The 14,728-nt window shown below is 35.4% G+C and overlaps 2 protein-coding genes across 3 annotated transcripts in view; one reads left to right on the forward strand and one right to left on the reverse strand.

The window, feature by feature from the left end:
• Positions 1–673: 673 nt before the first annotated feature.
• On the forward strand, positions 674–4,416 carry LOC132560897 (protein lin-52 homolog). Of its 2 annotated transcripts, XM_060225600.1 has the most exons (6): positions 674–707; positions 918–980; positions 1,301–1,332; positions 2,478–2,544; positions 2,804–2,887; positions 3,263–4,416. In XM_060225600.1, the coding sequence occupies exons 1-6, from the start codon at positions 674–676 to the stop codon at positions 3,322–3,324; spliced, it is 342 nt and encodes a 113-aa protein (XP_060081583.1). In that variant the 3' UTR covers positions 3,325–4,416. The 2 variants fall into 2 exon arrangements, with proteins under 2 accessions (XP_060081583.1, XP_060081582.1); XM_060225599.1 differs by lacking the exon at positions 674–707 and having other exon boundaries at positions 825–980.
• Positions 4,417–8,094: 3,678 nt separating this feature from the next.
• The window catches only part of LOC132560913 (uncharacterized), a 32,488-nt gene continuing 25,854 nt past the window's right edge, over positions 8,095–14,728 (reverse strand). The window contains exons 9-13 of the mRNA XM_060225618.1: positions 14,066–14,165; positions 13,711–13,794; positions 12,787–12,876; positions 9,213–12,332; positions 8,095–9,167 (exon numbers count right to left, since the gene is read on the reverse strand). Of these exons, the coding sequence (XP_060081601.1) occupies positions 8,095–9,167; positions 9,213–12,332; positions 12,787–12,876; positions 13,711–13,794; positions 14,066–14,165 (4,467 nt within the window). The remainder of the gene's footprint in view (positions 9,168–9,212; positions 12,333–12,786; positions 12,877–13,710; positions 13,795–14,065; positions 14,166–14,728) is intronic.

The following is a 14,728-nucleotide window of genomic DNA, read 5'->3' on the forward strand; positions in this document are numbered from 1 at the left end:
CTTGTATGAAGAAGTTCTTTGAAGACCACTTCTTGATGAAGAGTTACTACTGAGTATATCTTCTGGATAAAGAGTCCCAGACATGAGTCTTAAACGTGTTTCATTCGAGACTTGAATAAAGATTTCCTTGTATACCACTACTGGAAAAAGAGCCCCAAGGAGGTGTCTTTTTGAAGAAGTTCGCTGTAGGCATCCTCTTATGGATAATGTGTTTCAATCATGTATTTTTTGAAGGTGTTACTAGTAAGCGGCTTCGGGATAATGAGTTTTCTGTAGGCATCTGTTGAAATAGGTCGTAGACGACTTATAAAGAATTGAAAGGGCATTTTAAGATAATTTCTAGTATGTTTGAAATAGCAGATTAACCTTTTTCACTTTCTGTTTCTATGCCTACTTATTCGTTGAATTCCGACTAATACATTTGAATATTTATATTCTGTCGGCAGTTTTGGGTGTCACTTAAAACTTGGTTGAATCACTGCTAATTATGTTACATTTTTTTATAATTCTGGATGGACATTGTCATTACCAGCTTTATAAGGGAATGAGAACTTGTTGAGTCCTTAAAAATATAAGTAAAATATTTGAACGCTGAGCATTAGAACTACTCGACTCTACTCTGATTTTGTCTCGTTCTTGAAAATGTTCCGGTATTTCCCTGTTCGAAATTTAGATGTATTTATCCAAGATGGCGGCATCCGGTGCAGGTAAACATTATTTTATTTATAATTGCCTGGTAATAATTAGTTTTAACTCATTTATCATGAACGTGTTATGTACACATATGTCCATTCGCTTAATTTGTTCGAATGATTACATCGCATTTTTATGTGAGAGGCACTTTCTTTGTGTCCGGATTAAGATGCGTACAACTGAACTGTACCTGTGTACTACAATACAATATATTTTTTATGCAGATGAATGCCTGATGAGCTATGAGAAACTAGACAGAGCTTCGCCAGATCTTTGGCCAGAACAGAGTAAGTAATCATTGTATACGCCTATTACAGGACAAGATACAATCGACACCATAATGTTCCTCAACTGAGTTTGTTACAATATTCTAAGGAGTGTTATTTATGCCGGCAACAACCAAGGGAATAGATCGCGTTCATAGCTATAAAAATTCCGTCCTGAAATACAGAATAGCTCAAAAACGTGTAGCATAAAGAGAAATCTTCAAAGTCATATAACATTTGTTCAGTCTTGCAACCAAAATCACTCGAAAAGTTGACCACGTGATATTTTTTCAATCATGTGTGTTCTTCATAGACTAATGTTATTCTACTGTCTTTTACAGTTCCCGGTGTATCAGAATTTGCTGCCAAAAGTGTAAGTATTTTATTAAAAGTATTTTAGACAAGACTGATCTGAGAATAAGAAACTAGCCTTTTTGACTGGTTAACAAAATCAACTTCGATTTAATTGGATATGTGATGATATATGTCATCTTTGTAGAAAGTCCAGGGTTCAGTGCTTGATAGAAAAGTCTATAACTAGGACAGTTATTTTTTTCCCCTTATTTCACAGGTGCATCCAGGGTTTAGGCAGTGAACAAATAAATCTATCTTTTTCTGTAGGCACTTGTAATGGCATGGTGTTATGATTTTATCAAGCGAAAGCCATATTGCTAAATTGTGGCATCAATTTTGATGCAGATTTCTTGGAACTTTGTTTATGGTTCAGTTAAAAGATTTCACAACAATTTAAAAGTTGTTAGTGTTAATAAATTGTTAGTGTTAATTAGTATGCTGTATGCTTTGATATTTGTGTGAAATGTCCTTGTCATACCCTGGGATGGAGTTGAGGGAACATTATATGAAACCACAGCAACAATTCAGCTATGTCATGTTAACTATGCAAAGTATTGAGATAGCATTATTACACAGGAGAAAGTCAGCAGTGTAAGAGAAAATAATCTTTCATCCCAGTGATCGTGATATAGGGCAATCTTGATCTGCAGGGAATGATTGTCAAGTTTGCAATCATTTGGCAAGCTTCCTCTTTTCCAACTTTTTGTGTTGATATCCAACTATTTTGCTGTCCACAGGGGGGAGAAAGATTCTCTTTATCTCCTCTGTCCTCAGTCAAAGGTTCACAATGATATCTTTGATTGCGAGGGACACAAAATTCCAGACCAAAGGTGATCAATATTATTGAGATCACAGGTTACATGTTTATGAACTAGTCAATGCCAGAGTAGTCAACTTTACGTTCAGTTTTGTCATGACATTCCAACATTAGACAGAGAAAATAATTTTGGGTTTTGTTGCCAGTTATATTTTTCAAATAAAAAAAACATACAGGCTCATAATTAGAATGTCTTCTGTTCCTTTCCTACTCGATAGTTTTCAGAAGACAAATTACATGTCATTATTTGTACCAATGATTGTCAAACATAATAATCAAACAAAAATAATATTCACTACTCCAAACATTCCCAAGAGTAATACTAAAGTTGTTGTTTTCATTTTTAGCCACTGTCAAGTCCTCAGCCAACATGGATGTCAGAGTTACAATCAGAAGATATTGGGCTTCTTCAAGGTGAAAATTTATGGTTAACTACACAATAATTTTTCGTTTTCAAGAAATTTTTCAGAGGGTATTGAATTATAATAGTAATTGTATAATATTTTGCGAGCTTCCATTCAGAATGATTAAAACCATGTAATTTCTCGAGGCTTTTGAACAGTGTTCTGTATGAATATGCATTCTGAAGTAATTAATTTGTGATAAAAATTTCTGGAACACGTGAAAATTTTAACACCCAATTCAAACCCTTTTGTACTTTACTTAATTGCAGAGTTTGGAAGTCTAACCACATCACAGCTGATAGACAAGATAAGGGGTCTACAGAATTTGGCTTACCAATTAGGTCTTGATGAAGGTCAGTAAGAGGTGCATGTCCTTTAGCATGACTATGGGTTATCTTACACAGTAAAAGGAAGAAGTGAACATTACATCTTTTATAATGCCTTTACCTATTGGTACATTTTATTGTTATAATTTAAATTTGATACAATTTCGTGAATGGTGGGAGTTTAAATCCAATACAAAATAATATTGTGGTAATTCTTTTTCCATTCAAGTTTCAAGATTTACAAATTCCATGTGTTACTAACAAAGGCACCAGCTACTGAATACATGATACTACTGGCTTTGATGGCATATCAGATATTTTGATAAGAGTTGTTTGAGAATGAAGAAATTAATGAACAGCAGACAATTGCTTTTCTAATGGTTCTTTACCTTCTTTTTGCAGCCAGGGAAATGACTCGTGGAAAATTTCTCAACATCTTACAAAAGCAAAACAACAAACACTGACGCTGGAAATGAAATTTTTTATTCAATATAACTTTTATCATCATGGTAATTTGATGATAAACATTTTATTTAAAGTTTCTGTGAGACAAAACATGTATAATAGAGGTCTACCTGTTTTACTCCAGTAGGTAGCATATAAGAATGAAGTCAGTTTAGCCAGATAACTGATCCTTCAATATGTTGTGTTCATCCTTCTAGTTACGATTCATTGAACTTTTCATGTCATTTACCACCTCAAACATTTGTTAATATTGTCTCTGCAAGCTTGTCATTATGTATGCCTTCAAACAATTTTCAAACACTGTTACATTTAAATCATTGTTGTTTTTTTTTTCACCTGTATTTGTGTTTGTGTTTTGGAATTATGGTTGAAGGCTTTGTTTTATTGTTGTTGTTTTTTTTCGCTGCTTTAACAGCCAGGGAAATACTGAGTCACCATCTCCTCTCCTTGCAATAAGTTTTAAATTCTCTTTTTCAGGGGTGGGGAGTTTGGGGGTAAGAGAGACACAGACTGATTTTTATACAAATATGCTTTCTTCTAACAGCACAAACTTTTGACATTTTCCACAAAACTTTATAGTTATCAATAATAAGCTCACAAAGGTTTTCTTTCTCCTTAAACTTAATGTCCACTTGAGGATAATCCTAGCAAACTTTATTTTGCAATATAAAATCTAATACCATCCTTTCCATTGTAATATTCAACAAAATAAACAGTAATATCTGATTGTCAATATTTTGAGTTTTAGATTACCGTCGTCCTGAGCTTTGTATTATATTAAGATTATATCATTGTGAAAGCAGTTTTAGAACTTTAAATTGTAATGGATTTTTTGTTGTTGCTGAGGCTTGATAAGGAAATATTTGCTTTGAGGATTTAAAATCCAATGGCAAGTTTACTGAACACAAGTAATAGTTTAGTATAATCTATAGAAACGATCTTAAAGAAACTGGATTTTCATGTACGGGTGTAAGCTACATGTATATTGGGTTATGTGGACTTGTATCTATGTATTGAAAAGACTACATTCTAGCTGTAATTATATTGTCTTATGTCATTCTGTTATTAAATTCAAAATATTAAAATTGCTATTTGTAAAAACAATTTGTTCGATTTTATGTATTGAAGCCCGACAGAAGTTAAGACATATATAGTGATTGACACTGTATACTATACATAAATGTCATTGTGAAAGTCACATGTTGAAGAATTTTCACTAGTAACCTCACATTATTGCTGGGACATGATATACCAGTATTTTTAGCCCACCATCTATTCAAATAGATGGTGGGTTATTCAAATCGCCTTGCGTCCGTGGTCCGTCCGTCCGTCCGTAAACAATTCTTGTTACCGCTATTTCTGGAAAAGTACTGGATGGATCTTTCTCAAGTTTCATATGCAGGTTCCTCTTGGTCCCTAGTTGTGCATTGTACCTTTTTTGAACTGATTCGCATTCAAGATGGCCGACAGGTGGCCATCTTGGATTTTGGAAGTAAAAGTTTGTTACTGCTATTTCTGGAAAAGTACTGGATGGATATTTCTCAAATTTCATATGCAGGTTCCCCTTGGTCCCTAGTTGTGCATCGTACCTTTTTTGGACTGATTCGAATTCAAAATGGCCGACAGGTGGCCATCTTGGATTTTGGAAGTAAAAGTTTGTTACCGCTATTTCTGAGAAAGTACTAAATGGATCTTCCTCAAATTTCATATGCAGTTTCCCCTTGGTCCCTAGTTGTGCATTGTACCTTTTTTGGACTGATTCGAATTCAAGATGGCCGACAGGCAACCATCTTGGATTTTGGAAGTAAAAGTTTGTTACTGCTATTTCTTGGAAAGTACTGGATGGATCTTTCTCAAATTTCATATGCAGTTTCCCCTTAGTCCCTAGTTGTGCATTGTACCTTTTTTGGACTGATTCGAATTCAAGATGGCCGACAGGTGGCCATCTTTGATTTTGGATGTAAAAGGCTGACAGGCAGCCATCTTGGATTTTGAGAGTAAAATCTTGTTACTGCTATATCTGAGGAAGTCCAGGATGGATCCTTCTGATATTTCATAGATATTGGTATCCCTTGGTCCCTAGTTGTGCATTGTACCTTTTTTGGACTGATTTGAAATCAAGGTGGCCCACAGGTAGCCATCTTGGATGTCGACAGTAATACAGCACAAGCATATTGTCCATTATCCACCTGTAACTGACTGCTATCTAATAATACTTTGGGATCTTTTTCAAATGATATTTGCTAATAGGTGCTTAATAAAAATATCTTGTGCCATCATTGAGTAAATTCAATGAAGACCAGTTTATGAACATTTACAACACCTGTAACAAACAAAAAAAAATCTTCAAGAACTGAAAACAGATCCTCAAATGGTGGGCGCCAAGATCCCTCTGGGATCTCTTGTTGTTTATCCAGTGTATTTCTGACCTAGTAAGATTACTTACTTTCCCAACATAATGGTATCTTTGTACTGAGGGTATATGAGATACCATGTTTAGGCATGTACATGTGTCAATCATGACACGTGTTACTCTAAATTTTACAAACTTCACATATGCATGTATCGGAACTTTAATGACAGAAAATATTTTATTACATGTGTGTTAGGTATGAAAAGGATCTAGATTTATCATAGCAACTAGGAGATTGGGATCAACCCCTAGATCAACCATAGCAACTAGGAGATTGGGATCAGCCCCTAGATCAACCCTAGCGTTGAGGATACCGAGATTGACTTTAGCAATGAGAATATTGGGATTGACCTCAGCAATGTACTTTTGATTCATATACATGTTTCAGACTGTGTTGAATAATATACATGTACATGTATAAGTTTATAGAAGAGGATATTGGGATCAACCCTAGCGATGAGGATATTGAGATTGACCTTAGCAATGAGAATATTAGGATTGACCTTAACAGTGTAGTTTTGATTCATATACATGTTTCAGACTGTTGAACAACATACATGTACATGTATAAGAGGAATGTTTTGCACAGATAAATCTGAATGAACTAGATTTCGAAATTATTTGTATATAAACTGGTGTAATATTAAAACATCCATTTTATCATTTTATACACAAGTACCAAGGAAGAAAGTGTTCATGAAACATGAAAAGCAATGAGAGCAAATTTCAAATGAAATGGATATAGAGCTTTCCTACTCCTGCCATTTTAGTAGAGGTACAATAAAAACACTACGTGACTTAAGAATACTTTATTTTGAAACAGCTGCCTTTCATATTATATGTTACTCTGATGAGTAATAAATAACATCATAAAACTACATGTCATATCAACTAAAATATTCAATTCTTGGAAGACATGTTCCTAAAAAATAATAAACTTGAATATCAACTATGTTCAAAGTTACATATATTTTCAACACCATCATGCAATATCATGTAGGGTACAATATGTTGTAGTGTATAATAAAATTTAACAAAAATTGCACAATTTACCACAGAAATCCTGATGTGTACCTGAGTAATACAAATACCAATCAAACGCCAATTATAGTAAATGTCATTAAAGTTTCCAATGACAGATAATGTTCAAATTTCTCCCGTTATCATTATGATTTTAAGTTAAATAGTTAATTCAATCATTGAGTCACTTTCTAATAACTTTGTAACACAACATGTTGGATGTTATCATGTACAGAAAAGAGAAAATTGTCGAAAAATAAACTTATAGCCAGTCAACTGTTCTGATCTCTGAAACAATGATTAAAACATGTCCAGAAATTTCTAATTCTTTTTTTCAAACACTTACCTGTTACCTGGTAGTTTTCTTATTCAAATGATAAGGTAATAAAAATTGCATTGAATTTTATTACATGGCTATGAATTTATATTGCCCAAAAAATTCAAGTAGCATACCAAAGTCTCCTGTTAACAAAATTAAAGATATCCCAGAGGGATCTTGGTTACCACCCCAACAAAAAAGTTTAACCCTTATAAATGTGTGCTGTAGTAATGAATAAGGCAGGCTGGCTAACTGTTTACATGTAGGGACATAACCTGAGAAATATTTTGGCAAAATTCTATAAAATGCAAATGAGCACAACACATAAATATCTGGTAATAGGGAATGCATTACGCCAGTGTGTGTGAATGTGGTGTAACTGTAACACCTCCTTCAAATTTGATGCAAAGGCAAATGGCACAACATATCAAAGAAGTTATTTCAATATGAATCGCAATAGAGGGCATATGCCACAATGATATTTCAGTTATTGCAGGGAAAAAAATTCCAATGAAATCTTGCTATTTATCCTTTTATGAGCCATGGACAAAGACCCTAAAGACAGAACCATACCATAGGAATTCTTGACAGTTCATGCCAATATCATATTCAGCATGATTGTAGGATAGGGACTGTTAAAAATCTCAAAAAGATTTCATTTGGATATGGATATGAGCACCGTGACCTTGAAAGAAGTGTTTTTATAATCAGATTTATAGCATTCCATTTAAACTATTTGTCATATACTGTATTTAATGAACATTTAGAGATTTTCAAACATTTAGACACTTTGAATGCAGTAAGCACTTGACCTCAACAAGACTGATAGAAAAAATGCCTTTAGAAAAGTCAATGTAAAAATCTTAATATATATATAAGGGACCCAAATAGCACTCCATTTAACACTTTTGTGAATTTCAATGTTGAAGAACAGATTTTGAAGATGTACCACACCAGATCACTAGATCAGCTAATATCTTGTTTTGTACAATTTGATGTCAAACAGCTACAATAACATTATACAAGCAAGACCTCTTCCGAGTCTGAAGAATACATCTCTGATCCATCTTCTTTAGTCCCTTCCTCTTCTGAAGAATCACCAGACATAATATTTTGCTGGTGTAACCCTGCCCTTGGTAACATCTTTTCTGTTACAGTAGCATATTTGTAGTCTCTTTCTGACTCTCCAAGATGATATAGTAGATTTACATCTTTTGAAATGTTATTAATGGACTTAATGCTTTTAGATTTTCTAATAGCTACCAGATTACATCTTCTACTGGCTACTGACTTTTCACCTACAGAATCTAATCCTTCACTATGTGTGTGCTGGTGTCCAACTGACTGGGATTTCCTTGGAGACCTGTGAGGGTGTTTGCTAGATTTGACCACATTCTTTGAGTTAATGTGTCCTTTTTTATATATCTTCTGCGTGACTGAATGTTCTGGTTGATTTGTGCTATATTGGTAAACACTACACTCCTCCTTATAGTTACAGTCCTCGGCCCTTGTTCTCTCATTTTTATACTTTTTTGACTGAGAAACATTGTGTAAGCGACGTTTCTCCACATCTTCATATTCTAACTTCCCTACTTCTTCACTGTCATCAAATTTTTCTGAAGAGTTTTGAATTTCTACACCATTTTTGTCAAGTGACATACCCAATTCTTCAGAACTGATGTTATCATTGTAGTAATTATTCCACTTGTCAGATTGTTTTTGTCTCTTCATACTAGTTCTGGGATGACTGGCTGCTTTTCGCTTATGTGTTTGTTCCGTTTTGTTTTCAATGAGGAAAGACGATTGCATTTCTCTAACACTCAAATGCATGGACTCACTGTCAGGACTATAACCTTGATCTTTTGAGTTTGTAGAACACAACTTGGACTGGTGAACTAATTTCTCCTTGCTGATCACCTCTTCCCTTGACTTTGTGGTTTCTCCATTTTCCATCTGACCTTGCCTAGACTGGTTTGCTTCCCTTCTCATGCTGTTTTTCCTCCTATAATATTTTCCTAGTGGCTCATCCAAGTCTTCGTTGAGGTTTTCTTCAGATACTATTTGAGAGTACCTCTTCTTTCTTTTCTTTCCTGTGTCTGATACAAAATTTGTAAACATTTGTTTTGATTTCCTACCACTAGCAGATTTTTCAATGACACTTTGTTTTGAATGACTCGACAGGGATTTTTCAGGAGTGATTAAGAAAACATATGGATCTTCCTCTTTTCTGTTAGTTCTTGATTTTGCGAGTCTCTTGGTGCTTTGTTGATTTGTAACTGGGGTAGTTCGAGATTTGGAAAATGCTTTGACCTTAGTTTTATTGCCTTTCAGAGGTTTCAATGCCTGTGTAAAATTGAGCCTCTTCTTAGCAATTTTTTTCACTTGTACCTTGGACTGGAAGACTTGCTTGCAGGAATCAGATTCTAACAAATCTGACTCCTGAGTTTCTGCTGAGGGATTGGACTTGGTTGTAGTACTATATCTTGCCGGTAAGATCATCTCTTGCTTGTTTGATCTAACAACTTGAGCAGACTTTGTGGATGATGTTGAAGAAAATCCATCTTCTGATTCAATCAAGAGATGCTTATCTGACGTAAATTTTTGTGATGCTGAAGTTATATCGGTGTAGTTATTATGAAAGTTTCTGTCCTGCGTCCTGCATATCCTTTGTCTATCTATTCCACTTTGATTATTGCATGCTATTCCAGATAGTTCAGTTCCTTTACTGTCCTTTTGGTTCAAGGTAAAAACCTTGTCACACGAACCTTTACACGCTCTATCATATATGTCTGCATCATAACTTCTTGGTCTGCTTTCAGATTTGCATTTTACTTCAGTTTTCAAAGGTTTCATTTCCTCTATGGAAACTCCAGATTTTTCTGACAAAATGTTTTGTGTATCTGCCACTTTGTGGATGGCAGATTTGTAGATATCAGTACTGTCCTCATTACAAGGTAAGTGTTGTCCAAAAGCAGAACATTGTACAGATGAAGACTTTTGTGAACATGGTGAGTTTTGACTTGAGGCAGAACATCTGAAAGATGTCGATTTATTTGAACATGGCAAGTTTTGACTTGAGGCAGAACATCTGACAGATGAAGACTCATGTGAATGTATCTTTTCCCAATAGTCTACACTGTTTTCCATACTGCCCACTGCTTTAATATATTTTTCTTCTTTAACACAAGGAGAATGTGATGTTGATGCTTGCTTACTTCTTGGATGGTTGTAACCATGCCTCTTCCTCTGTAAGTTGTTGTAGTTAAGACACTGCTTTAAGGCCCCCACACCTACAGTAGTTTCACAGGAATCATATCCTGACTTCCTGCATTTTCCTGATTCAATATCATTGAGTGTTATTTCATCAAATGAATGGACTTCATCCTCAGAGACAGAATCATACATTTTTGATGATAAAGGCTTTTCTGGAAATCTCACTTCTCTATTGTTACTATCTATAAGACCTTCAAATGCTCTATCAACTTCATGTTTGATATATCTCCCTGATTCTTTTTCAGACAAATCCTGTTCTGCCAAATCCTGCTCCTCTCTAATAGCCTTCATCAGAGAGGCAAGTTGTCTGGCATTCTGTGTTGACTGCCTGGGACTCTCCTGATGACAGGTCTTACTTTTACTTGGTTTGTCCAAGTCAGGCTGAAGGTTGACTGAAGATTCATGTGACATTAAGGCAGGTGATTGCCTGATGTGCAATAATTTTCTTCTAGTACAACCTGGAGGTGCTTGGCAGACATTTTCTTGATGCTGCATCATCTTTCCATGGCTATCCAGTCTTTGTGTTTGCTTAGTTTGACCACGTTGTTGATGCTGTGAGACAGTATTTGACTCTGGAAGACCATCTACATACTTCCTTATCACCGAAGTGTCAGGTGAATCAGAGACATGCTCTCCATCCCAACTGACTTGTGATACAGTTAACTCTGACATGGCAGTGGGTTTCTGATATAAGCTACCTCGTGCAGAGACTTGTTCCTCAAACTTTTCAGTAACACTTTCACCTTTTCCTCTCCTTGAAAACCATCCTGGACAAGGTCTTATAATTTCATTATGCTGATCATTTAAGCTTCTCTGTTGCATACTGCTTTGATTGCGTGATCCTACAGATGCTGTAGTTGTACACGGGCTGTCAGACTTTACTACAAAGGTTTCATTCAAATCTTTGAACTCAGAACGAGACCTAGAAATGCTCCTGTGTTCCTTATCACCTTGATGTTTTTTATTCTGGAAATCATACTGGCATCTCCTGTTGCCGTCAACATTCCTAGACGTAACTTGATCATGATGACTATTTGGAGTTACTTCCCTTCTTCTGTTATTCTCCCATACTAACTGATCATTCTCCATGTTAAATTGAAATTGATCACTCTCATTATCCCCTAATCTTTCACCATCTTGATTTTCCTTTCTTTGCATTTTACTGCCTTCAATCTTTAACCGCTTTCCCTTTGATACAGATGATATACCAAATGGACATCTCTCCTCTTTCTTTCTATCAACAGTAGAATGGCTACTTACTCCATCATCATGTTTCATTGAGTTATTACCCTCTTCTGTATGAACACTCCTGTGAAAAGCAGGTGAGCCAGAACAGACTGCCTCTATTCTCTCTCCCTCTGTTGGCTCAAATAAAATGTTGTTGCACCCACCACTGGGGGAATGTCCCACTTGTTGAGCTAACAAAAACTGATCATTTTTTTCACATGACCTATGACCAGTAGATAGCTTCTTTTCAGCTCTCTCCCTTCTTCTCTTGGCCAAAGCATGATTCTGATATCTATCCCTTTGTATATTTGATGGCTGATTGGCCTCTCCATGATATACATACTCCTGCTGATTTCTGTGTACTCTCCGTTTGTTCCTTGTCTCATTAAGGCTGCTGGGAGACAAATTTTCCTTCCTATTGTTATTACCATTGGTTAAGCCTGTCCTTGTAGAATCTACTGTGCCTCGGTTCCTAACATCATTATGTTGCAGAGTTCTTTCCACTGAATCTTTCTGAATCTTGCCAAGTGATTGTTCCCTTTGTACTGGGACAACCTTAGCCACCTTGCCTTGTTTGTTGGGAGTGCTGCTAAACTCTGAGAGAGACTCCACCTCCTCCTCCTCACTCAGAGTAGTTCCCAGACTGAGTATGTCATAGGTACTGGGCTTACTCCTACGGATATCTGCAGCCACTGTAGGGCGATGTTTGTACTTGGTATTTGTAAGATGAACAGCTGAGTAGGCAGCACCACTGTCTGTGGAAGGAAAACAAATGCTGTAAGAACAATAATCTCACTTATCTCATCAGCATATATATATTGTCTGTCTTTTGATATTCACAATTGAAATCAATTATTGTGTTTTAATGAAATATTTATGAACTTTGTTTGCCCCCCTTCCCCATTATTGATAATAAGTGTTACATGGGTACACTGTATTAAGGAGTAAAGCTATCTTCTACCAGCAGGATACAATGGAAAACATTTCATTTCAGGAACAATGTAACAAGAGATCCTCTAGGGATAATGACACCCCCTTCATTTGATCCTTCATTCTTTCCTCTTCTTTCCACCATCTGATGGTGGGCTAAAATCTGTTTTTGTTTTATGTTAATATCTTGCATTACTTTGTGGTATACATTTACCATTATTTTCTACATTCAAAAGAATAACTTAAACTAAGGAAACAATATGCTGAGGAATTTAATACCTTCCGAGGATGGGGAAAGTAGATATCCAAATGGGAACTCAGGAGCCAGGAAGGAGTGCTTGGCTGCTTCAAATGGAGTCATACGTTCATCTAGAATAAAGTAAGGACAGAGAATGTATGACGAAAAATAAAAATAGTCACATTTTGTTCAGATGCAGCTTCCCTCAGTTTGGGATTCTGTGTTATATCAATTTGAAAGAAAAAATGATAAAGAAGCCAACTCTAGTGTCTCTAATATTTATGTGATAGTCCTTCAACATCAAGGGTACAAAGTCAATTAAAGAGTCATCAATATCCTAAAACAGGAAATCTGTAAAATCAACAAAACTTTCATTTAATATGAATTCTTAATTGTAGTGGATTCATTTTACAATTGTTTAAATCTTCTAGCCTAATCTCATTTCTATATAGTCACATGAACATATTTCAAAATTAACTTTACATAAAATAATGAATATTCGGACTTCTTGGAATGTTTAATTCTGATTTGATAGTAGATAATACTGTGTCTACACCAATAATGTAGATATCCTGTATGCAATGTTACATTTCCAATGAAGAAGTGAATTGATGCATTCTTAATTTTTCTGACACAAGACACTTGTCTATCTACTTTAGCAATCTGGAAAGTTATTGAATGTTTCAGCAAATTTGAGCCATGTGACCATGAATGTAGGTCAAGGCCATTGGTTTTGTTTAGCAAATTTAGTGAAGCTTCACTTTAGGAACTTATCAACCCAAAGTGGTGACTCTTTGTCTCTTGGTTATAGAGAAGTTGTTTAAAGGAAAGGTTGACAGCCAGGGGAGATAGATGACAGACACCATGCTACAGCATATCAGGTAAACTCACTTAGCCCCTTTGATTTAGGTGAGCTAATATTACAGTAGATTATTCATAATCCTTGTTATCAGTGAAGATCTTACCAGGATTGTACCGGAGAAGTCCAGCCAAGAAGTCTGCCAGCAGATAGTCTCTACAGCCAAGGTGAGTCAGGAGGAGTTCTGTAGCTGTAATAACAAAAAATGATATCCTGATCTGATTTACATAATCACAACTCTGATGTCCACTAAAGATTAAATTTACATTTCTTTATAAGAAAATGAATTTAAACATCTGTTTTTAGGCAAATCTATAATCTATTAAATCCATGTTTATCAGGATACCTTACCCAAAAATACAAAGAAGGTGTGGTACTTGACATGTATCAATAACAGTTAATAAGCCTGGTAAACAGAAACCAAAACAACCCACATACACCAGTAATTATCAATAACATACCATCTGGCTGCTCAACAGTATCTGTGAACTGACGGAAACTACTGTAAAACTTCCCCCTCTGAAACGTCCTCCCAGGGAAAGGCCCTAGTAAGGAGGTTATCTGGAATTCAATTTAACATTGACATTGATACATTTTGTGACAATATTAGGCATTTTGATAAATTGATAAAATGAAATTTAGAATTGTCTCTTGTCTTAACCATTCTGTGTTATCAGTGTACAGTGCACTAGGATTTAGAGATAATATGATAAAGCAGCATGCCACCACAATGTGACTTGATAGATAGTATATGTTGCTATATCCAAGTTATGACAGTTGGTAAAATTGTCTATTGAGTGACAAAATCTGAAGAGCCTTCCACTTCCATCTTTATATGGTGGAGGTATAAAGCCTAAATACAAACACTTTGAATTTAAAACCTGATACTCCTGGACTCAACTCTACAATGTTAACTAGAACTGTCATCATCAGGACAACCAATAAGCTCCCACTTTATATATCAATTGTTTGAGTGTCAGTTCCAGTGACCTCAACATTTAATGTGTGACCTTGTATTTCTCTTGAAATTTACCATTTCCTTGTCATGCCCCATTTCCTTGCTACAGATAGTAAAAGCTATTGGTCATTACACAATAGTGACCCTGTTGCCAAAGCAACAAAAT

This window comes from Ylistrum balloti, unplaced genomic scaffold (genome assembly GCF_031769215.1).
Source record: "Ylistrum balloti isolate Yb309-2 unplaced genomic scaffold, AGI_CSIRO_Ybal_v1 Utg371130, whole genome shotgun sequence".
Lineage (NCBI taxonomy): Eukaryota > Metazoa > Mollusca > Bivalvia > Pectinida > Pectinidae > Ylistrum > Ylistrum balloti.